Genomic DNA, 25,280 nt, shown 5'->3' with positions numbered 1-25,280 from the left:
GAGCATGCAAGGCATTTAAGGCTCCTCATACTGGCGCGCCAGACCTGGCATGTCATTCTCCACAAGGAGAAAACTTCCCCCTTAGATCCCAAGTTTTTCATTAGTATTTCCCACTGTGAGTCTGTAATCAGGTTTGCATCAGTTTTACAATGAAGATGCAATATTATTTATTGTACAATACAGTGAGGAACGTGCTACAAATTCCAGTTGCCTGCCGTTCACATCAGAGGAACAGGAGACGGGAGAAGCTATAGTGGGTGCAGGGATTGCAGTCACACCCGGCCCTGGAGCCAAGCTTGCGCCACTGTGGCATATATATGATCCTTGTGAATGGAGGAAGTGCATTATATATAGTCATAAAGTCTTAGTCTAAAAATGAAATATTGGGAATCTCCTCCAGTTTTAAATGATGTGTTCCTGCAACATTATCGTTCTTTCGCAGCGCTTGATGTGAGAGCCGGATATTTTTCTGCTTTGCATACACTACATACTTTCCATAAGCGACATGATGTCCGCTAACGATTAGAGCTAATGTTCCATTCAAAAAGTCAAATGGCGCTCCTTCCCTTGTGAGCCCTGCCCGTGCGCCCAAACAGTGGTTTATGACCACATATCGGTGTACTCAGGAGAAATTCCCCAGCAAATTTTAGGATCCATTTTATCCTGTTGCCCATGTGAAAATGAAAAAAATTAGGCTAAAAGGAAATTTTTGTTGGAAAAATTAAAATGTCCATTTTTTCCTTCCACATTGCTTTAGTTCCTGTGAAGCACCAATAATCTTGTTGAATGTAGTTTTGAGTAGCTTGAGGGGTGCAGTTTTTAGAATGGTGTCATTTTTGGGTATTTTCTGCCATATTGACCCCTCAAAGTGACTTCAAATGTGAGGTGGTCCCTAAAAAAATGGTTTTGTAAATTTTGTTGTAAAAATGAGACATTACTGGTCAAATTTTAACCCTTATAACTTGCTAACAAAAAATAAATTTGTTTACAAAATTGTGCTGATGTAAAGTAGACATGTGGGAAATGTTATTTAGTAACTATTTTGTGTCACACAACTCTCTGGTTTAACAGAATAAATATTCAAAATTTGAAAATTGCGAAATTTGCCCCAGATTTCCGATTTTTTTTCACAAATTAAACGCAAAAATTATCAACCTAGATTTACCACTAACATGAAGCGCAATATGTCACGAAAAAACAATCTCAGAATCGCTGGGATCCGTTGAAGCGTTCCTGAGTTATTACCTCACAAAGGGACACTGGTCAGAATTGTAAGAAATGGCCTGGTCATTAAGGTAAAATAGGCTGGGTCATGAAGGGGTTAATTAGTGATTGTGATCTGGCCCAGTGACACAATCTAGTAGTGCAGTATGGCGGGTGATATCTGGCGGTAAAGGCCGACTAAATGTGTAGATACATGTGACCTGTTGAGCCATGTGAGCATTATAGAGCGAGGTCTTACCCCCTAGAAGTCAGAGCGGAGGGCGGCAGGCCGGCATTTATTTATATGGCAGCTATGCATCTTTTGTTTCTTCTTTAGGAGAAATGTTTAGATTGCCATTGCTGTTTCCAGAAAATTCAGCTGTATAGTGTTGGGAGCTGAAATTATAGGAATTCTCCATAGAAAGGCAGACTATTTCAGCTGGACAAAATGTTACACCTTCTATTATGTTGGTTTGTGTGTAACTGCAGACAACTTTATTCTAGATCCATATCACAGATCCCAAATATTTGGGCATCCAATGGATCCCCTCCCATAACCCTTAGTTAGGTGGTCCTAAAGGCTCCAATACCCATAAGACCAATATTGGCCAAATCCGCCAACGTCAACTGATGGTCTAATGTCTATTGCAGTGGCGGCTGACCGAAGGTCAGGAGAGATGTCTGATTTTGGACTGGCGATCTTGTTGTTCTTCGGGAGAGAAGTCACGGGCAGAGATGTCAGTCCGCACCTTTCTACAAGAGAGCACAAGAGTTTTCGGCTGAAGGATTGCTCCGGTGTATGGGAAAGCCCGCTGAGATGGCTGTTGGTGGAAGAACCGTTCAGTTGACAGCCATCTAATGTGTTTGGCCAGCTTATGTCACCAGTGGGCATGCTCCAATTGCTTGCCCTGCCACGATAAATATTCTTATTTGGCAGGCTCCTACTTCCATACGAGTGTATCTGTCACTCTGTAGTCTTGCACTTGTGTAATCTGCCTTTTTAGAATAGGGGATGGCAGCTGCATGACAGCCACTTGCACCTTGACAGTCCAACTCTTAGGTTTTCCATTATTTTCTACTTTGGTCACATCCATGTGAGAAATGGGTCTTAAATGAGAATATAATTTCTTTAAATATGAAATGACGATAATTTTAATAGTGCACCCATAAAGTACGGTTTGACAGACATTTTAATTTAAATAATTGAAAAATCCTTTTAGTCCTGTTCACATTGCACAAATTTCAGGGGATGAATTAAATATTTTAAAATAGCATAGCGGGAAAGTGACCCGCCATATGTGGATGTAGATTTAGGGAGGAAATCGTGTTAATCCAATTGAATAGGACTAATCCGGATGTAAATCTGCAGCAGAAATTCAAGTGTCAGACGAGGATTTCTGCTACAGATTGTGCGTCACATTTTTCCAAAGATAAAATCTGCCTCGCGATTATGACCTTAAAGTAAAAAAAAATGTTAATTTATTGTTGGTATATGAATATAATGAATTAGTATGAATACTATTTACCTCGTTACGTCGTCTGTGTTTTCTGTTAACTGAATGAATTCTGTCGATGCTCTTCTTGGACTGAGCACTGGACAAGCTGTGTAATCTGGTACCTACATGCTATAGATGTGTAAATGATGCCGTGCTGACCATCCTGCGCCAGTTGTTCTATTGTGAATTTTCTGGAATCATGAAATAAATGAACTTTTTTTTAAAAGCGCGTTGTGTAAAATAATAATGCTGTCATTCTTCTGAGTGGACAAAGGTAATAAATGGAAAAAACCTTTCCAAACACTTATCTTGTGTCCTGTGTATCTGATGTTCGTACTTTCTCATTAAAATACTTCACTATTTCAAATCACCAACCACTAGATTAAGGCTGTGTGTACACGATGTGTTTTTTTTTTTTTTTGTTTTCAAGGCGCTTTTCCGCTGCAGAATCGCCACGAAAACTCATCCCATGCAATCCTATGGGATTCCGCAATGCTGAACTAATGCAGATTTTTCCGCTGCGGAATCACATAGCGGAAAAATACGCAGCATGCTCGTTCTTTTTGCGGAATCGCACCCATAGGATTGCATTGAAACGCTCACTTTACACATGTGGCTAAATAATTCGCATGCGTTTTACCCGCGGCGGGAGTTGTGGAAGTGACAGTTTGCCCAGGGTGGGGGGGAGATTAACCCTTTTCCTTCAAGCCTGGAGGAAAATCTCATAGCACTTGGATATTAAATACAGTCTCAATACTCTCAAACGATCTGAAAACAAAGATTATTCAACATAGCTTTTCAGGGGAAGGATACAAAAAGTTGTCTCAGAGATTTAACCTGTCAGTTTCCACTGTGAGGAACATAGTAAGGAAATGGAGGAACACAGGTACAGTTCTTGTTAAGCCCAGAAGTGGCAGGCCAAGAAAAATATCAGAAAGGCAGAGAAGAAGAATGGTGAGAACAGTCAAGGACAATCCACAGACCACCTCCAAAGACCGGCAGCTTCATCTTGCTGCAGATGGTGTCACTGTGCATCGGTCAGATCATTTGAGAGTTGTTTTGAGGATCCCATGATGCCACTCTTCATAGGAGAATCAAATAGGAGAACTACTTGCAAGTGGCCACTTTAAATACCTTTTCTCATGATTTGATACACCTGGCTATGAAGTTCAAAGCTCAATGAGGTTACAAAACCAATTTAGTGCTTCAGGAAGTCAGTAAAAAGTAGTTAGGAGTGTTCAAATCAAGAAAATGATAAGGGTGCCCATACTTTTGCACCGGTCAAATTTTGTTTAAATGCAGATTGCACATTTTCTGTTAGTACAATAAACCTCATTTGAATCCAGAAATATAACTGAGTCCATCAGTTATTAGATATATGAAACTGAAATACCTGTTGCAAAAGCCAAAATTGTTATAAAGAAAAAAGGTTAACATTAATAGGGGTGCCCAAACTTTTACATATGACTGTATGATCTAGTCGGGCCTAAGGATTGACTTTCTCTCCCACCTCAAAAATACGTAGTGACTCCATTAAGATCCTTTACACGAGAGCAAAAAGCTCTAGAAAGCGAGGTCCTAAGTTTAGTTAAAAAAAGGAGCCCTCCAGGAGGTTCCCTTTCAGGAGACGGGCAGAGGGTTTTACTCCCCTCTCTTTCTGGTGACCAAACTGGACGGCACTTTCCGAACAATCAAATCTAAGGAAACTAAACATATGTCAAAAATTCAAGATGGAGTCAATCAAGTCCACCACCAAAATCCTGTTCCCGAACTGCTTCATGACAGTATTAGACCTTAGCGACACGTATTATCACGTCCCCATTCATAAAGACCCCCAAAAATATCTCAGACTAGCTGTCTCTATAGATGGCAGGATAAAAGAATTCCAATACAGGGCCTTGCCGTTCGGGATATCTATAGCCCCACGGGTATTCACAAAGCTAGTAGCAGAAAAGATGGCCCACCTAAGGGAGCAGGACATATTCATAATTCCATATCTGGACGACTTCCTAATAGCAAGCAGTCCAGCTCAAAATGCAAGGAACAGAGGGACAGGATGATGAACACTCTACAAAACCTCGGCTGGCTTCTAAGCGTGAAAAAATTGAGGTTGGAGCCCAGCAAAGTGCAGGAGTTCTTAGAACTAATACTGGACTCAAACATCCAAGAGTGCCGCCTCCCAGACCGCAAGAAAGAGAAAATTGCTCAAATAGTGGCAAGAGCAATACAGAACCCCTCCATGACACTAAGAAAAGCAATGTCAATGTTGCGCCAGGGAGAATGGGTCCTTAAACAGTCCATTTTTGGGCATATTGTAGAAATGTGGGAAACCGCAGATATAGATCTGTTTGCCGACTTCAAAAACAAAAAGGTAGAAACATTCTGTTCCTTAGACCCCAGGGGGAATCTTCTGGACGCCTTCATGCTCCCATGGACACAGAGCCTGACATATGCCTTTCCCCCAATCATTTTCATTCCGGCAGTCCTAAGGAAAGTCAGGACGGAACAAGAATGATATTAATAGCCCCCTTCTGGCCCAAAAGAACTTGGTTCTCCTGGCTGAGAATGCTCTCAGTAACCGACCCTTGGATCCTACCGGATCTCCCGGACCTACTGTCTCAGGGGCCGGTGTTACATCCTCAGGCAGTGAACCTCCATTTAACAGCATGGAATTTGAAAGGGCACTGATGAGGGACAAGGGATTCTCGGAGAACCTAATCGCTACATTACAAAAGAGTAGGAAACCGATTACGACAAGAACTTATGAGAGAACTTTACCTCTGGGGTAAAAGTCCAGGATGGGGTTCAGATTGATACAATTCTGGAATTTCAACAAAGAGGCCTAGAGCAGGGACTGGCGGTTAACACACTAGAGGTACAAGTAGCGGCCTTAGGTGCCCTTTATAACCATGATGTGGCAGGCAACCCTTGGGTAGAATGATTTATTAAAGTCGCAACTAGGTCTAGGCCAATAATTAGCCGAAGGTTACCATCATGGGACCTGAATCTTGTACTGTCTGCACTAACGGGTCCCCCGTTTGAACCTATTCAGTCAGCACCCCTAAGGATCTTGTCATTAAAAACTGTAGTTCTGGTGGCGCTAGTATCGGCTCGCAAAGTGAGCAATATTCAAACTCTATCAGCAGTGCCACCATTCACAAAAATGCTAGAGGATAGAGTCATCTTAAAACCTGACCCAGCCTATCTACCTGAAGTGTCATCACATTTTCATAGGTCCCAAGAGGTAGTCCTTCCTTCCTCCTGCCCAAATCCTAGAAATAAGGGGGAGGAAAGATTTCACACCCTAGATGTGAAGAGGTACCTAGTTCAGTACTTAGAGGCCACCAAAGGATGTAGGAAGGAAGGCTCTCTTTGTGTTTCCAGGGACCTCGGAAGGGACTAAAAGCATCTAAGAGTAACCTGGCAAGGTGGATAAGGGATGCGATTGCCCTGGCCTATTCATCCAGCGGGAATACCATCCCGGAAGGGTTGAGAGCTCATTCCACAAGAGCAATGGTGACCTCATGGGCTGAAAGATCGGAGGTATCAATAGAACAGATCTGTGAGGCGGCCACCTGGTCATCACCCTCAACCTTTTTCAGACACTATAGATTAGATCTAGCCTTTACGTCTGACTTGATCTTCATAAGGGTGCTTCAGGCTGTGGTCCCTCCCAAAGCTACCAGTCTCTGCAGTTCTGTCCGTTGTGCTGTCATGGGTGAGAGAGAATAACTTAGTTACTCACCGATAACGGTGTTTCTCGGAACCCATGACAGCACCCGCTTATTCCCTCACTTCATGCGTGTGGTGAGCACGTTTTACTGTCCGTAGAGTGCTTTCGTTTAGGCAAGGTGCTTCTTGATAATAAGCAATATTATAATGTTATATATATATTTTTGTTGTTTAACTAACCTGGAGACCCTCTGATGCTCTGTAACCAACTGGAGGCGGAGGAGAGGTACCGCCCTTTTTATCTGTAGGTTCCTGCCCCTGAAGGGCGGATCCCCTCTCTCTCCGTGGTGCTGTCATGGGCTCCGAGAAACACCGTTATCGGTGAGTAACTAAGTTATTCTCATTGATGTGGACAAAAAAAAAACTTGGAGGAAAATGGAAACCAGAAAATCCAAATCTCTACTGTCCTTCTATTAAAGCCTTTTTTAAAAAGGCAAAAAATACACTTCTAATGGTCTTCCTTTTTTTGTGTATGTGACTTTGTGTAGCACTATGTAGACGTATAATTCTGGGAATTCAGCAGGAAAGTAATGTCCGGTTCTTTACTTTTAATCTTGTGTTTGGCCAAGTTTTGTTGACACTGTAAACTTTAGAGCTTTCTTTCTGCATTCTTGTAATGTTCTCACTGTCGGTCTTTATATGTTTATACCTCTCTTTCTTCATGTGTGCAATACTTTTTCTGCGTCATTTCTCATTATTAGACATAGTTTATGGACATCTATGGTTTGATTTCTTTGCCTATGTGGATTGAATGGATTGTTACCGACATCTGGTGAGAATTTCATGTCAATAGCGTCTTTAGAAATATACTTAGAAAATGAGTGAGGTGTTCAATACTTATTTCACTCACTGTAAGTTGTTTGAGTATGTATTATGGGCTCAAAAGTATTAGGGTATGTTTCCACGGTCAGGATTTGCTGCGGATTGAACGCTGCGTACAGCCCAGCATCCAGTCCGCAGCGGGCAGATGTTACATCATAGTGGCGGGGGTTTTATGAAATTTCAGCTACAGTACGATAGTATCACTGTATCATGGTTAAAGCATTTCTCAGTAGAGAATACAAACCTGCCTTTCTAGTTTTCGCTCTTGGCTCTGTATTGTAAATCTATGGCTTTTTCTCGCATTGTTGACTTTGAGCTCATTGTCCTCCCTGACTGTAACACTTGACTATAGCGCCCTGGTGTTATGCATAGTTATGGTACTATGGTGACTCCGGTCTCTATAGAAATGAATTCCCTTTTCTCAGTGCTGCTCTGAAGCAAAGTGAAGGATGTCCGTGTTGGTGACAACATACTAATGTGTGAGAGGCGTGTACACACCATGGAAAAGAAGTAGAGGCTCGGAAGGACGCGCACACCTTCACGGGGCCAGGACTGCAGTCAGCACCCGCATGTGAGTACACACAACTTCTAAGTCTGAAATTAATTCCATCCATTCAGGTAAGGGATTTATGTTTTGCTTAGCATATTCTTCCAGGAAAAAGATTATATACATATCCTTAAAGCGGAGTTTGGAGGGGCGTAATTGTTTTGTGTGCAGGACAGGATCGATGCGAGTCTATGGTACAACTCAGACAAAGGTTTTTCCATGTGGATACAGGGACTGTGTTGAAAAAAAAAAATCACAGTATGTACAGGATTTTCACATCGATGGATGTGTAATACAGAAGGCGTGGACCTGTATACCTGTATTATGTCCTTTTTTTAGGAATCCATTGCAATAACAATACAAGAAACTGCTCTGGATCTTTTTTTCGTTGACCTCCCAATACATGGATGTCATGTGGATGTTAGAACCTGCCGTACGGACAATATACACATACAAAACACCATACAGATGAAAAAGATCCTTCTTTTGTTTTAGGACGCAAAACAAATAATTTTTGTTCTGTTTTTCTACAATCAGCTTTAGGCTTCATGGACACAGGCGTATTATAGCTCCGTACTAACAGCAAATTTTATGGAAGAGTAGAGCGCCACCCAGAGGAGACTGGAGCAGTATAAGGGTTCATTAACTATTTAGAAACACATTTGTACATCCATATTTCAATGTGTACGACCCCCAAAAAATGCAAATCTCAATGGAAGAAGGCAAAAACTAGTTTACCTTTCACGGCATTCATTCCCGTGGTCAACAACATAAAAAGACAAAATCCTATTCGAAGACTCCTTACGTGCCTAGGATTCACTTTTATTAAATAGGAAATTTCAGGACCTGCCCTGAGTCTCGCGGATTTCGCTCTCAGATCTGTGATTTTAACAACTATGTCAATACATCCAGTTTGAGCGCTATCTATCAAATGGACAGAACTAGGACAAGTCGCATGGATGTGTGAATGCAGATATAGTTCTAATTGATGTAGTACAAATAGGGTTGTCTGCGACTTTTATATTGATGGCCTACTCTTAACGTAGTTCATTAATATCTGATCGGTGGGATGCAACACCCGGCACCTCACTAATCAGACGTTCTCGATCAGCTCGTGGCTGGATGTGCTGAGTTGCGGAGCTGCACTGCACAGCTCTGTCAACTCCATGAAGGCCGCGGGCTGTGCACTGCATTTTCATCCCCTATTGATTCAAAAACTCGTCCACAGCCACTAAGCCGTTACCAGAGCGGTGCTGTGCAGCATTGCAACGTGGCACATCTAGCAACTGAATGGCGGGGGTGCCGGGTGTTGCACCCCCACTGAACAGGTATAGATTACCTATCCTAAGGATGTGTTATCTGCACAGAAAGTACCAGACAACCCCTTTAAGCATCTGAGCATCTTCCACATAGGTGAAACAGTGATGGCTAGACATTTGGGGTAATTTTGAAGGATGTTCGCAGTATTTGGTACTTACATCAAAAATACACAAAGGGTTGCAGAAAATGGTTTACATAATCCCAAAAACAAAAAATATTAAAATATAACCTTTTATTATACATATATTATATAAACACACATGTATAATGGCATGTAAAAGTTTTGGCACCCCTGGTCAAAAATACTGTTATTGTGAACAGTTAAGCAAGCTGAAGATATAGTTATCTCTAAAAGGCCAAAGTTAAAGATAACACATTTCCTTTGTATTTTAAGCTAAAATTATATAGTCATTTTTTTACATTTAAAAAATTACAAAAAGGAAAATGGGCCAATGCAAAAGTCTGGGCACCCTGCATGGTTAGTATGTAGTAACACCTCATTTTGAAAGTGTCCCAGCTTGTAAACCGTTTTTATAGTCAGACAAGAGTCTTTCAATTCTTGTTTGAGTAATTTTCATCTCTTCTTCCTTGGACAATTCTTCCAGTTCTGTGAGATGCTTGAGTCATCTTGCATGTGTGGTAACTAGCAGGTACGCGGGATGCAGCGACAAGCAGGAGGCAGAGCAAGGGTTAAACTCAAGTTTTATATGAATATATAAGGTAAAGCTGACAACGAATTCTCCACGCAGGAAGCTAAAACAAAAATACACAATCTCCACACGGGATATCTAACGCGGGGTGGGAGGTGACCGTTATGCGGCCACGGCTATTGAGGTATGAACAATGGGAAGTCACTTATCGGTCTCTGACATCCTGCAGAGGTGGTGTACGGGAACTGTTCAGACGGTGCTGTAGTCGTGTCCAGCCTTGGAAGTGTTGCCGGAGGGTCTGGAAGTCCTTGCACTCCGGTGGTGCCGGGTGTATGCAGGCCCCGTGTAGCTCTCCAGGGGTCGGAGCCTCCGGGAGGGAGAGCGGGGCGGGGGAACGAGCGGTTCCCGGAGAGGAAGCTGCAGCCACGGTGAGGAGCGGCACAGGTGCAGCCGTGGATTCTGGGGAGGGATCTGCAGCCGTGGTGAGGAGTGGCACAGGTGAGCCCGCGAATCCCGAGGAGGGAGCCGCAGTCGCTGTGAGGAGCGGCACAGGTGAGCCCGTGGATCCTGGGGAAGGCTGGCCCCAGTGATGCCGGGTGGGATGCCCGTGGAGAGGTGCTGTCCAATGCATGGGAAGTGCCTTGCCTGAGGGCGCGCCGAGGGCCGTGTTCTACAGTGGGTCTGGGAGCAGTCTCTGGTTATGCCGAATCGGTCGAATGTCCTGACAGGTTGGGTGCCCACGCTCCTCTGTCTAATGTGCTGACTCATTGCTGAAGGGGGAGGCCTGCTTCTCTTCTCCCACCTACGTGCATACTCTTCCTTTTTTTCATGTGCTCCTCGTCCTATAGTCATAGTCGACCCGCCCCTCTGTTGCCTGGTCACCAGTGGACCCTGGCCTGAAATCGTACCCCCTCGGGAACACGTGACAGCCCTCCTAGTTCCGGCCCAGGCACACCGTTGGTCCTCTTTCCTGGACCCACTCCCTTACATTACCCCCACCCTTTTCGCTTGCCAGTCCATGGGCGAGGGTCTCGGGGTTAGGGTGCTGGATCTGTCTTCGCCATGCAAATTGGTCCTGTTCATAACATTCGGGGGGTTTTCCTGCTGTTGACCGCTCAGAGCGTCGTAGTTCGGATGGTGCAAAAGAGTTTTTTGGGGTGGTGGAAGCTTGCTGGGTATCTGGGGCGTCGAGCCCCGGTGGGTTGGTATTTGCTGTCAGGAGGTCTTTGTCCCATACTGCTGGTACTGGGTCCTGGGCCTTAGGAGGGCCCTCGGGCTGCTTGGGGTCTGTAGATAGACAGGGCCGCAGCATGTTGCGATGCACCGTTCGAATTGGCTGCCTCCCTTTTTCAGACTATCTCGTATACGTCTGAGCTTACTCGGCGTAGTATTCGCTAAGGGTCCTCTTCCCACCGGTGTTCCATCTTGTTTTGGGGGCGTCTCGCTCGGACTAGGACACGATCACCCACTTGAAATCCTGTTGGTAGTGACGGGGCTTTGCCTTGGTGTTCTAGTTCCCGGAGCTTTGTTTGCACTAGTCTGTGTAAAGTTTGTAAGCGATGTCGGTGGTCTCGGACCCACGAGGACACCCCTGTCCACGGACATTCTTCTTCAGGGTTCAGCTCTAATTCATTGATGCCTTTTCCTTCCCGACCGAAGAATAGTGAGTATGTAGTGTATCCTGTGATTCGATGAACCCGGTTATAGTACACCCATGCCAGTTCTGGGATGTATTCAGGCCGACGGGTTTTCCGAACTTCTTCCAGAGTCCGTAGCATTTGGATGATGGTACGAATAAATTGCTCACAGGCTCCGTTTCCTTGAGGATGGTATGGTGTGGTTCGGGATTTGTTGATACCTTACAGGCGATGTAACTCCTCCATTATTTTCCCCAGAAAACAAGCACCTTGCTCTGAGTGGATTTGTCGGGACATCCGTAGACTCGGATGAAATTTTTGCAGATGGCATAGGTGGCGGACTCTGCCGTTTGATCTCGGGTGGGCGTCACCACGGCGAATTTTGTAAAATGATCCGCCATCATTAGGCAGTACTCGTACCCCTGGTGGGCTGGCCGAATGGACAAGTAGCCCACCATCAGTAGTTCTAGAGGGGCCATAGTTACTATCGTCTGTACAAGGGCCCTCTGCTCCGGTGGTTTGGTCAGCACGCACTGGCGGCATTTCCTTCAGACCTCTTCGACCTCTGTTTTTAATCGGGGGTGGTACATGAGTCAGCCATGGCCTGAAATTGTACCCCCCGGGAACAGGGGTGACAGCCCTCCTAGTTCCGGCCCAGTCACACCGTTGGTCCTTTTTCCTGGACCCACTCCTCTACACATGCGCTGTTATTTTGAGGTCTAGCCATAGTTTTTTAATGATGCTCAGATGAGAGAACTGTGGGGGCCATTGTAAAACCTTTTGAGGTAGTCTATTGTAAATTATACGTGTGTTTTGTATCATTATCCATTTGTAGAAGCCATCCTCTTTTCAACGTCAGCTTTGTTACAGATGGTGTTATGTTTGCATCAAGAATTTGTTGAAATTTCATTGAATCCATTCTGCCCTCAAACCGTGAAATCTTCCCTGTGTCGTTGGGTGCAACACAACCCCAAAGCATGATTGATCCACCCCCATGCCTTATGGTTGTCGAGATGTTTTTTTCCTGAAATTCTGTGCCCTCTTTTCTCCACACATACCTCTGATCATTGTGGCCAAAGACTTCTATTTTAACCTCATCGGTCCACAGGACTTGTTTCCAAAATGCATCAGGATGGTTTAGATGTTATTTTTCATCCTTCTGAAGATGAATTTTATGGTGAGGACGTAGGAGAGGTTTTCTTCTGATAACTCTTCCATGAAGGCCATATTTGTACAGATGTCTCTGAACCTGAACAATGTACCACAACTCCAGAGTCTGCTAAATCTTTCTGAAGGTTTTTTGCAGTGAAGAGGGGGGTTTCTACTTTTGCCTCTCTAGCAATCCAATGAGCAACTCTCACTGAAATTTTATTTGGTCTTCCAGACCTCATCTTGACCTCCACTGTTCCTGTTAACTGCCATTTCTTAGTTACATTTTGAACTGAGGAAAGGGTAACTTGTAAACTCTTTGCTATCTTCTTATAGCCTTATCCTGCTTTGTGGGCCTCCACCATTTTCAGAGTGCTGGGCAGCTGATTAGAAGAACCCATGGTTGCTGTTTTTTGGTACAAGGTTAGAGGAGGCTGAGCCTTTCCTAGCGATGATAGTGAACAAGCCATAGCCCTGACAGGCTAATTAAGGTCTGAAACCTTGGACAAAGTTATCTGAACAAACAAATCTCCAGGAGTATCTAAACCTTTTCATCGGCCCATTTTCCTTTTTGTAATTATTAAAATAAAAGACTATTTTTTTGCCTAAAATACAAAGGAATGTGTCATCTTTAACTTTAGCCCTTTTAGAGATCATTTCAACCTCAACTTGCTTAACTATTCACAATAACAATAATTTTGACCAGGGTGTGTGTGTATGTATGTGTGTGTGTGTATATATATATATATATATATATATATATATATATATATATACACATACAGTGTGTATGAACAGGCCTCCCAGCAAACAATCTGTATACTTGCCAAGGGTGGACTTTATTGGGTCTACATGGCGTGGCGACGTTTCAGCTCTCAAGATCCTTTATCAATTGTTCATGTATGTAAAAATTGTATTTCAAAAAATCATACCAAGAAGAAACATTTCAGAATTTTTTCCAGATTTAATGTTGCCTATAATCTGTATAGATTTCCGTAATTGAAAACAGAAACCCTGAAATAGTTTTGGGTGGAAAAATGAAAATAAAAAAACAAATGCATAAATACGCACACCCTTAAACTAATACTTTGTTGCACTAGCCTTTGAATTTATGAATGATTTATGAATGCATTCAGTCTTTTTGGATAGGAGTCTATCAGCATGACACATCTAGAATTTGTAATCTTCCCTCACTCTGTCTTGTGCTGGCACTCTTAAGGCCCTTTTACATTTAGTGATGCACCAGCGATCCGACGAGCGATCCGACCCGGTCAGGATTGCTGGTGCATCGCTAAATGATCGCTAGTGAGCTTCCACACAGGCAGATCTCACAGCGATGCAGCAGCGACGCAGCGCATGATACTCACCTTTCACACACAGTGATCCTGACATCCTCCTGCCCGTGTCCAGCGTCACTCGTCTCACACAGCAGGAAGCTGACGACGAGAAATGGAGCCGCCCGATCTTGCGCGATCAGCGATGGACAACGGGGGAGCCGGTCGGAGGTAAGTATCACACATAGCGGCGGACTTGTACTGTTTAGCAAAGCATATCTGGGCTTTAATATTTTTCTTTGGAAGAAAAGACGTTTGTCTTACCCCACTACCACACAGGCCAGACATATGAAGAAAATTAGATTGTTGTTACATGTAGTACACAACCATGACAATTATACTGCACAGTTAATTTAAAAACAGTCCCAAATTTAATGTTTCCTTGTTCATGCCTGCTAACAAAAAAAATAAATAGAAATCAAAAATGTGTACATACCCAAAAATGATACCAGTAAAAAACTACAGGCTTCTGCAAGAACAAAACCCTCATACAGCTTCATTTATGGAAAATAAAAAAAAAAAGTTGAAGTTGTCAGAATATGGTGACCCAAAAAAAAGTCTTTTACATTTAATTCCTTTTGTAAAAGAAGCAAAGCATAAAAAAATATATTAATATACCATATAATAATAATGCCTTTATGTTTATCAGCTTGATATATCTCATTCTGCAAAATGCAAGGCATTGATCACAATATAACCCATATCCTCTAAATAGGAAACCATGGAAGGGGATACAAAGTCTCACGTTCCTAAACATAAGAGGGAGGAAAAAGATCAGTTGGTCGGTAAGTACTCACCCCTACCCAAATGTTACTGTGATAATATCCACTATACGTTTCCCTTCATGCCCCATTCTTGGATTCGATGTGTAAAGCTGCCCAAACCCAACAAGACTGGGATGTCACCTGTAGACCTTAGATGAGCAATGATAAAATACCCCAACATTTCCAAACTCTTCCAGTGCTACCGAGACCATATAGATCTTCCAGCAGTGACCACCTTCTTTCTCTTTTATCTATGGTTTTATTGCAAGTCTATTTTGAGTGTGAATATGAGAGAGACTTGAGATTGATGATGAATTTGGGATTGAACATACCCACTTCGGTGACCTGCGTCACGTGATCGCAGGTCACCGGTGTGTCAGCATGACAACCTGAGGTCTCCTGGAGACCTCTATGCTTGTCAGTGCCAGATTACTGTGAGTGCCACCCAGTGGTCGGCGCTCATAGTAAGTCATCAAATCTACTACATAGCGGCGATCTGACCATTGCCTGTAAGTAGCAGATCCGATTGGGCTATAGCAGCTTCTAGTATCCTATGGAGTCTATTGAAGCATGGCAAAAGTAAAAAAAAAATTGTTTAAAAATATTTAAAAAAAAATAAAAGTTCAAATCACCTCCCCTTCGCCCCAGTCAGAATCAAGCATAGACATATTTGGTATCGCTGCGTTCAGAATCACCCAGTCTATCAATAAAAAAAAGGATTAGCCCGATCGCTAAACGGCGTGGCAATAAAAAAAAAGTCAAAATGCCAGAATTACGTTTTTTTGGTCGCCGCGACATTGCATTAAAATGCAGTAACAGGCGATCAAAAGATCATATCTACACTAAAATGGTATCATTAAAAACATCAGCTCGGCACACAGAAAATAAGCTCTGACCCAACCCGAGATCACGAAAAATGGAGACGCTACGGATATCGGAAAATAGCGCTTTTATTTTTTTATTTTTTTTGGGGGGGGGGGCAAAGTTTTGAATTTTTTTTCACCACTTAGATGAAAAAGAACATAGACATGTTTGCTGTCTATGAACTCGTAATGACCTGGAGAATCATATTGTCAGGTCGGTCAGTTTTAGCATTTAGTGAACCTAGCAAAAAAAGCCAAACAAAAAACAAATGTGGAATTGCACTTTTTTTGCAATTTCACTGCACTTGGATTTTTTTTTCCCGCTTTCTAGTACATGACATGGTAAAACCAATGGTGTTGTTCAAAAGTACAACTTGTCCCGCAAAATACAAGCCCTCACATGGCCATATTGATGGAAAAATAAAAAAGTTATGGCTCTGGGAAGGAGGGGAGCGAAAAACGAAAACGCAAAGCCGAAAAAAGCTCCGGGGGTTAAGGGGTTAAACATGCCAGGGTAGAAGTGCAATTTAGAGGTACAATAATTCAAAGAGGTGACAACAAATACACATTGTGCCTAATCCCTGTAGCAAAAAATATGTTGACTTTCTGGAAATTCACGATTTAAAAAATGTAAAGAATTTTCCTATGAAGATTAAAATAGAAATAGATGCCATTGTCATTATTGTAGATCTGTTCATCTCTCCGTAACTCGAAATCTATATATATAAAATTGAATGTGTGTGTATCAACAACCAATCACGAAGCATCTTTCATTTCACCAGCGCTGTTTAAAAGAAGCTGAGCTGTGATTGGTTGCTATGAGCAACAGTTTTCCCACTCAACAACACCTCAGCAGACACTGACATGGTGGGAGAAATCTAGCATCCCCGGGAACATAAAATAAAATAAATCTTTATTTTTATATAGCGCTAACATATTCCGCAGCGCTTTACATTTTTGCACACATTATCATCGCTGTCCCTGTTTGAGGCTCACAATCTAAATTCCCTATCAGTATGTCTTTGGAATGTGGGAGGAAACCGGAGAACCCGGAGGAAACCCACGCAAACACGGGGAGAACATACAAACTCCTTGCAGATGTTGTCCTTGGTGGGATTCGAACCCAGGACCCCAGTGGCTAACCACTGAGCCACCGTGCCGCCCGGAACATAAGCTCCCAGCCATTTTCTGCCCCCCCAGAAAGGAGCAGAGAGCACAGGACTGAATTGAATCACCCCCTCCCTCCCCATATACCCAGCACACATCCTCCATCCCATAGGCACATCTTCCCTCTTACAGGGATCTCTGGTATGGAAGTTAGGGCAAATCCACTCAGCGCTCTGGTTCTGACTCCAGGCCTCTCTTAAAGAGATCCCCAGTATGGAAGTTAGGGCCGTTCCACTTAGCGCTCTGGTTCTGACCCCAGGCTGACAGGATGATGTGGGATATTAGTGGTAGTAGTCCGGTGGCTCTGACGGGATGATGTGGGATATTAGTGGCAGCTGTCCGGTAGCTCTGGTTGACGGGATGATGTGCGATATTAGGGGTAGTTGTGGCTCTGGCTGACTGGATAATATGGGATATTAGGGGTAGTAGTCCGGTGGCTGTGGCTGACGGGATGATGTGGGATATTATAGTGAATGTGGCTATGCGGAGTGGGCGGGGATCTACACTCAGCTTTATATATATATATATATATATATATATATATATATATATATATATATACTGTATATATATATATATTATAATTTGTTATAACTGTAACATAGTTATTAAGGTTGAAGGAAGACTTTAAGTCCATCTAGTTCAACCCATATCCTATCCTAGCTTGCCCTAACATGTTGATCCAGAGGAAGGCAAAAAAAACCCCATGTGGCAAACAGTAAGCTTCACATTGGGGAAAAAAATTCCTTCCCGACTCCACATGCGGCAATCAGACTAGCTCCCTGGATCAACGCAATATTAAGGAAACTAGTGTATATACCCTGTAGTATTATACTTTTCAAGAAAGGCATCCAGTCCCTTCTTAAATTTTAGTAGGGAATCACTCATTACAACATCATATGGCAGAGAGTTCCATAGTGTCACTGCTCTTACAGTAAAGAATCCGCGTTTGTGAGTATGCTTAAACCTTCTTTCCTCCAGACGTAGAGGATGCCCCCTTGTCCCCGTCACAGGTCTAAGAGTAAAAAGATCATTAGAAAGGTCTTTGTATTGTCCCCGCATATACTTATACATTGTAATAAGATCACCCCTAAGCCTTCGATTTTCCAAACTAAATAACCCCAAGTGTAATAACCTGTCTTGGTATTACAGACCCCCTAGTTCCCTAATAACCTTGGTCGATCTTCTCTGCACCCGCTCCAGTTCAGCTATGTCTTTCTTATACACCGGAGACCAGAACTGTGCACAGTATTCTAAGTGTGGTCACACTAGTGACTTATATAGAGGTAAAATTATGTTCTCCTCATGAGCATCTATGCCTCTTTTAATGCATCCCATTATTTTATTTGCCTTTGCAGCAGCTGCCTGACACTGGCCACTAAATGCGAGTTTGTCGTCCACCCATACACCCAGGTCTTTTTCAGTGACAGTTTCGCCCAGTGTTTTACAATTAAGCACATAATTATACATCTTGTTGGTTCTACCCAAGTGCATGACCTTACATTTATCCCCATTAAAGCTCTTGCCATTTATCAGCCCAAGCTTCTAGTTTACATAAAAGCTTTTGAAAAGTCCATGTACACCACGTCCACTGCATTCTCTTGGTCCAGTCCGTAACTTACCTCTTCATAAAAGCTTATCAGATTAGTCTGACAGGAACGGTCCCTTGTAAACCCATGTTGATATTGGGTCATAAGGTTATTCTTCTCCAGATACTCCAGTATAGTATCTCTTAGAAAACCCTCCAGGATTTTACCCACAGTTGAGGTTAAACTTACTGGCCTATAATTTCCAAGTTCAGTTTTTGTCCCCTCTTTGAATATTGGCACCACATTTGCTATACGCCAGTCCTGTGGTACAGACCCTGTTATTATGGAATCTTTAAAGGTTAAAAATAATGGTCTGTCTATGACTGTGCTTAATTCCTGCAGTACTCGGGGGTGTATCCCATCCGGGCCCGGGGATTTGTCAATTTTAGTGATTTTTAGATGCCGCCGTACTTCCTGCTGGGTTAAGCAGGTGACATTTAATGGAGAATCTTTATCTCTGATCATGTCATCCGTCATGGGATTTTCTTGTGTAAATACTGTTGAAAAAAAGTCATTTAGCATATTGGCTTTTTCCTCATCCTCATCCACCATTTCACCCAGACTATTTTTAAGGGGGCCAACACGATCATTTTTTAGCTTCTTACTATTTATGTAGTTAAAGAATATTTTGGGATTATTTTTCTCTGTCTCAATCTTTGCTGTCTTGATTTGCTTTTTACTGAATTTATTTAATTTTCTGTATTTATTTAATGCCTCATCACTACCTACTTGCTTTAATTCTCTAAATGCTTTATTTTTATCTCTTATTGCGCCCCTTACAGTTCTATTTAGCCATAGTGGTTTCCTCCTATTTCTAGCATGTTTATTCCCATACGGTATATATTGTGCACAGGTCCTATTCAGGATGCTAATAAACGTCTCCCATTTTCTTTGTGTATTTTTATGTCTCAGGATATCGTCCCAGTTAATTACACCACGATCATTTCTCATCCGTTGGAAATTTGCCTTCCTGAAGTTTAGTGTCCTTGTAACCCCTCTACTACACATCTTATTAAAGGATACATGAAAACTTATACATTTGTGATCACTATTACCCAAGTGACCCCCAACCCTTACATTTGATATGCGGTCTGGCCTGTTGGTTAATATTGGGTCTAGCAGTACCCCCCCTCTTGTTGGGTCCTGAACCAGTTGTGAAAGGTAATTGTCTCTCATAGTAGTCAAAAACCTATTACCTTTGCTGGAACTGCAGGTTTCGGTTCCCCAATGTATTTCAGGGTAGTTGAAGTCCCCCATAATAATGACTTCTCCTTGAGTCGCTGCTTCATCTATTTGCTTTATGAGGATATTCTCTGTTGCTTCCATTAATTTTGGAGACTTATAACAAACCCCTATCAGTAATTTATTATTTTTCCCCCCTCCCCTTATCTCTACCCACAGGGACTCTACATTTTCATTAGATTCATATATATTATCACGAAGGATGGGTTTTAAGGATGATTTTACATATAAACACACACCTCCCCCTCGCTTATTTGTTCGGTCATTTCGGAACAGACTATAGCCCTGTAAATTAACCGCCCAGTCATGGCTCTCATCCAGCCATGTCTCAGATATCCCCACCATGTCATAATTATGTTCCAACAACATTAACTCCAATTCCTCCATTTTGTTGGCAAGGCTTCTGGCATTAGTATACATGCACTTTATGTATCTCTCTGTACCTCTATTCTTTCTTAAATTATTAACTGTTCTAACCCCACCCCCATGCCACCCCCAATTTCATTATTTGCGCCCAGGTCTCTATCTGCACTGTCTTCCCCTCCTATAAAAGGAATACCCTCCCCCCCGTCCCTAGTTTAAACACTCCTCCAACCTTCTAGCCATTTTCTCCCCCAGCACAGCTGTACCCTCCCCATTGAGGTGCAGCCCGTCCCTAGCGTACAACCTGTAGCCAACTGAGAAGTCGGCCCAGTTCTGCAGGAACCCAAACCCCTCCTTTCTACACCAATTCCTGAGCCACTTATTAACCTCCCTAATCTCCCATTGCCTCTCTGGCGTGGTACAGGAAATATTTCCAAAAATACCATCTTGGAGGTCCTTGCTTTAAGCTTACAGCCTAATTCCCTGAAATCATCTTTAAAGACCTTCCACCTACCTCTAAGGCCGGTTTCACATTTGCGCTTCAGGGCGCAGCGACTGCCTGCGCACGGCCGCAGCTAAGGCCCGCCCCTGCCGCGCCTCCGCCGGTAGCTCCGCCTCCGGGCGCATGACGCTGCATGCGTCATGCGTCCCCTATGTTTATCACTGAGGACGCAGGCCATGCGCAGTATGCGTTTGGCGGCGCCTGCGTCCTTTTGACGGTGCGCCGAGCGCAACCAAATTGCAACAGGTTGCGTTTGGCACTGGTCGGCGCACCGTCAAAAGGACGCAGGCGCCGCAAAAACGCATACTGCGCACGGCCTGCGTCCTCAGTGATAAACATAGGGGACGCATGCAGCGTCATGCGCCCGGAGGTGGAGCTACCGGCGGAGACGCGGCAGGGGGCGGGGCTTAGCGGTGGACGGGCGCAGGCCGTCGCTGCGCCCTGAAACGCAAATGTGAAACCGGCCTAACTTTGTCATTTGTGCCAATGTGCACCATGACTGCTGGATCCTCACCAACCCCTCCCAGTAATCTGTCAACCCGATCAGCGATGTGTCGGACTCGAGCTCCAGGTAGGCAGCACACCGTTCGACGATCCCTGTCTTTGTGATAGATTGCCCTATCTGTTACCCTAATAATTGAGTCTCCCACTACCAGAACCTGTCTGGCCTGCCCTGCTCTCCTATGTCCCCCCTTACTGGAGCAGACACTCCTCTGGCTTTCAGAGGACATGCCTTGCTGCAGCAGTGCTACCCCTGCACTGACACTCCCCTCATCTGCCAACTTAGCAAACTTATTGGGGTGTGCCACATCAGGACTAGCCTCCCTGATGCTCTTCCCTCTACCCCGCCTTCTGTCACCCAGCTAGCTGCTTCATTGTCCTGCAGCTCCAACCTAGCATCCCCCCCTCATCTATCCCATTGAGCGTCTGCTCAGTGAGCAGAAGACTTCCTTCCTTATTATCTATGGATCTCAGTGTTGCCAGCTGCACATTTAGATCCAGTATCTGGGCTTCCAAATGCACAACGTGCTCACATGTCGCACAGCAGTATGCACCCTCGACCGGCTGTTCAAGAACTTCATACATGCGGCAAGACGTGCACTGGATGGCATTGGCAATAGTGGAGCACATCCTAATGGGGATTGCACCAGACAAAAAGATAAGCAAAAATAAATAAAAAGTATTAATAAAATATAACAGCAATTCAGTAATACCTCCCTTGGAAACTCCCTGAATCCAAAGTCACTGAATCACAAGTCAGACCCTTACCACAGTTCGCACTTATGCTCAGGTCACACTCGCTCAGGCAGAAGATTTCAAAGATTTTTTTTTTTTCCCTTTTACTAGCACACCACTCTGCTGCTCAATGCACTTCCAAAAGGAAGTTGGTTACTATGCCCAGGTAGCACCGGGCTCTTCAGCTAGTATATAATATTTTTCAGTCCTATCCATGAAAGACAAGGTGCTCCATAGGAAGATTACAATGCACCCTCTATCATAGTGCTGGGAATTAAAACCCAACGTAAAAGAATTTAGTACTAGGCCTGTTTCACGGTCCATAAAAGATGGCAATAAATCTTGCATAATTGAGACTGTTTGCGGTCAATTATGGGCTTTACGGTCCTTATACTGACAGTGAAATATGGACGTCTGAGCTTAGCATTTTTGCTCTTAGGACGCCTCACACCCTACAGTTCGCACCTAACAAGCTGGCAGCTTATCATCATTCTTATTACTGATTTATCAGACGTCAAACAGAATTACTAAGGTTTTTAAAACTGATTGGTGCTCAAGGATATGAGCGTTTGAAGGAGAAACCAAGCAGGTTAAGCAAAGTCACAAATGACACGGTGTGTATTCTTGGCTTTCATGGACGTAGAAGTTTAAGATTCTAAAATAATTTGTCAAAATGAGGAAATGCCCCATTGGCCTCTGTTTACTGTACTGTGGAGATGATATGGTGTCTATCCATGTGAACATTGCAGCCAGGCACTACTAGTAGAGTTGTGCTCAACTCTAGTCACTAGCCTCAGTGGTAATGCATTAATGTATCTCGAAAAAGGCTATTTTTCTAAACCTGGATAACCCCTTTTTATGCAGTTCTGTTTTTTCTGTTCAGTTGTGGTCTTTCCTTTCTTTAATGGGTAACTAACGACTAAAATTCTTCTGACGTCATAATGAAATAACAGAGCATTGCTCTCTGGAGAGTAGGGTCCTGGGAAGCTTTTTTTTTTTACTGGCCTCTGGCTCAATCTCGAGCCATGGCGACTTGATGGATGAAAGATGTGTAGGAAGATCAATCTTGTGAAAGCCTAAATAGGTCAACCAGGGTCTTCTTCACCGTTATCTTGTCATTGAGTTGCTGGTCTTCCTCTTCGCTTTGTTCCTTCTATTCTTCCAACCATGATGTCCTTCTCCAGTGATTGCTCTCTTCGTATGATGTTTCTAAAGTAGACAAGTTGTAGCTTCGTGATCCTTGCTTCAAGTGACACGTCTAGCTTGATTTGTTCCAAAACTGGTTTGGGGAGACACTATGCTATGCACCTGAGATCACCACTGCTGTAGGGCTGAATACTTTGCCTCTTTGGCTTACCTTGGCTCTCCTCGGATACACGATAGAGTACAGGTTTATATACCTGGATATGGATCTGTACACCGCTCAGATTATACAGTATATCTGTGTAGAACTGAGCAATGCCAGTCGGGAAAAGAGGCCACAGTGTTTCTGTCCCTAAGGCTAGGGTCAGATAAGTATTTGAAAAATTGTTCAAGTTTCTTGCAGAAAAATTAGATGATTTTCTTCCATACGGTTATCCATTTTTCACATTTTCCTTTGTAAATTAAGGCAATCTATCTGTAAAAATCAGATGCTATAAGGTTGATCTGCATGGGATCTGTTTTTTTTTTTTTTTTTTTTTTGCACGCATAGGCTTGTAATTCTCAGCCAATACTCGGAAGTAGAGATGAGCGAAATCGAGAGAGAGATATGATTTCTATGGGTTTTGGTTACAGTTGGGGTAGAGTTCTGGTACCTGAACCGAGCTTTGGACTAAAATTTCATTGGTTCTCTCAGCCTTACTCGGAAGTGTATAGTAGATGCTGGAATGTTTGGCACACCGATACTTATCAAAGACCCTTATTTAACAAAACGTCTGACGTCTTACTATGTTATTAACTCTTTTTAAATGCAGGATAACAAAAAATTGGTTCCAAAATGTGGACACTAAAACCAAGCAGAGTGTGTGGGCCAGAACGTATTGTAGTATGATTACTAGATACAAGAAGGATGCAGGACTCTAGAACGGTTTATAAGAAAGGAGCCTATCGAGCTGATCCAGTTCTGACTACATCTGTAGCTACAGAATGTCCAATGCTGTTTTATTTCCTTTCTTGGATCATCGCTAATATTTGTGCTTTGTAGATGCCATGAAAGGAGATATTGGTGTTTGTGGCTGGATCATTCTGCTAGTCTCCGCTCTACTGACGGCCATCACCTTCCCTATTTCCATTTGGTTCTGTGTTAAGGTAACGCAAGTCATTACTGTAGACTCCTATTCAGACCTACAACCCGGGCATGTCATCTTATTTATTATATTGTATGTCAATGTTCTAGATTATTAAGGAATATGAACGCGCTGTGGTGTTTAGGCTCGGACGTATAATCTCCGGGAAAGCCAGAGGACCAGGTAAGGTCTGCCTGATAATAATAGGAGACGATTTATACTATCTCAAAGTTTGCTTTGTTATTTAAAAAGTAATGGCAAATAATTTATTTTCATATTTTGTGGCTTTTACAATTTTCTGCCTGCTGTGATGTTTTATGCCAACACTTACCTTACACTAATCCTATTAGGCCAATTTCTCATGATGTGAAAAGAAGCACATTTTCTGCAGCGCGTTCACGTGTTTAAAATCTGCTGCATTGTACAGTACATTGGATTATAAGAACGCTCCTGCAGATGCTGAGAAATCTATCCTTAGCATAAATTGACGTGGGTTACAGGTTTGAGAGTTGTATCATGTCAATTCATGCCGCGTATGTTGGTGTGCGAGTTTCGTGTAACTTCCCAGCTCTTTTTTCACAGTGATGACTTCAGTCATTGGTAAATATGGTCTGACCATCTCTACTGTTGGAGGTCCACGGTGGAGATGCCACATGGAAAAGGGGCTTTATAGGCCAGATCCACGTTCTCAGTTCTGCTGGTTGTTACTGGGAACAGTAGATAAGACTAACAACTTAGCTGAGCCTCTAGGACACGGTGGGAGAGGTGATGGCCATGGCCATACATGAAAGATAAATATTGTCTGAAACTCATAGGTTTCAGCAGGGTAGGAAACCACACGGAGCATGTCTCAGTGCCAGGATGTGTTCTGTATCTGTGCCCAGGAGCAGAGGAGAGGTATGAATGGGGAGTATCTGAATGTCTTGTCTGAGGATATGTACATTTCTAGTTTGGGGTCTAATCTTAGGTCTGTAAACTGAGGTGTCTGATCTGGGGTATGTATTTTTTTAGGTAGTCTGGTCTGGGGGTTGTAGATAGGGATCAGATTTGTGGTGTCTAAAAATGGGAGCCTGGTTTAGGATCTGTAAAACCAGGGATACCTGGTTTGGGGTCTGTAAAAACAGTGTGGTCTGAGGTCTTTATTTTTAAGTGAGCATGTTTTTAATTAAGAAATTTTTTTTAGGAGCTCTGGTATAATCTTTTAGAATAGGAGGTTTGGTGGAAAAGTATCTTTTATGGATCTGTTTTTGTTTAGGTGGTCTGATATGAGGTCTGTGTGCTTTTAGGGAGTCTAGTGTGTGGTATATATTAATTTAGAGGAGTGCAGAAGGGGGTACACATACTTACTTGTGACTCAGATCTTTTGTAGACATGTCTATCTAAATTATCAGGGCATA

The 25,280-nt window shown here is 43.1% G+C and overlaps 1 protein-coding gene across 2 annotated transcripts in view; it reads left to right on the top strand.

Annotated features, from left to right (window-relative positions):
- Positions 1-25,280, top strand: part of STOML3 (stomatin like 3) — a 43,192-nt gene that overhangs the window by 1,927 nt on the left and 15,985 nt on the right. Inside the window, exons 1-4 of one of the 2 annotated variants that reach the window (XM_073583267.1) lie at positions 7,455-7,824; positions 14,606-14,675; positions 23,802-23,905; positions 23,994-24,066. In XM_073583267.1, coding sequence (XP_073439368.1) covers positions 14,612-14,675; positions 23,802-23,905; positions 23,994-24,066 — 241 coding nt within the window. In that variant the 5' untranslated portion in view covers positions 7,455-7,824; positions 14,606-14,611. Of the gene's footprint in view, positions 1-7,454; positions 7,825-14,605; positions 14,676-23,801; positions 23,906-23,993; positions 24,067-25,280 lie in introns of those variants that run through there. The other variant, XM_073583266.1, reaches the window with a different exon arrangement.

Source organism: Dendrobates tinctorius, unplaced genomic scaffold (assembly GCF_039654945.1).
Source record: "Dendrobates tinctorius isolate UK_male_01 unplaced genomic scaffold, ASM3965494v1 ptg000075l, whole genome shotgun sequence".
In the NCBI taxonomy this organism is placed as follows: Eukaryota; Metazoa; Chordata; class Amphibia; order Anura; family Dendrobatidae; genus Dendrobates; species Dendrobates tinctorius.
This window is presented reverse-complemented; position numbering and strand designations above follow the sequence as displayed.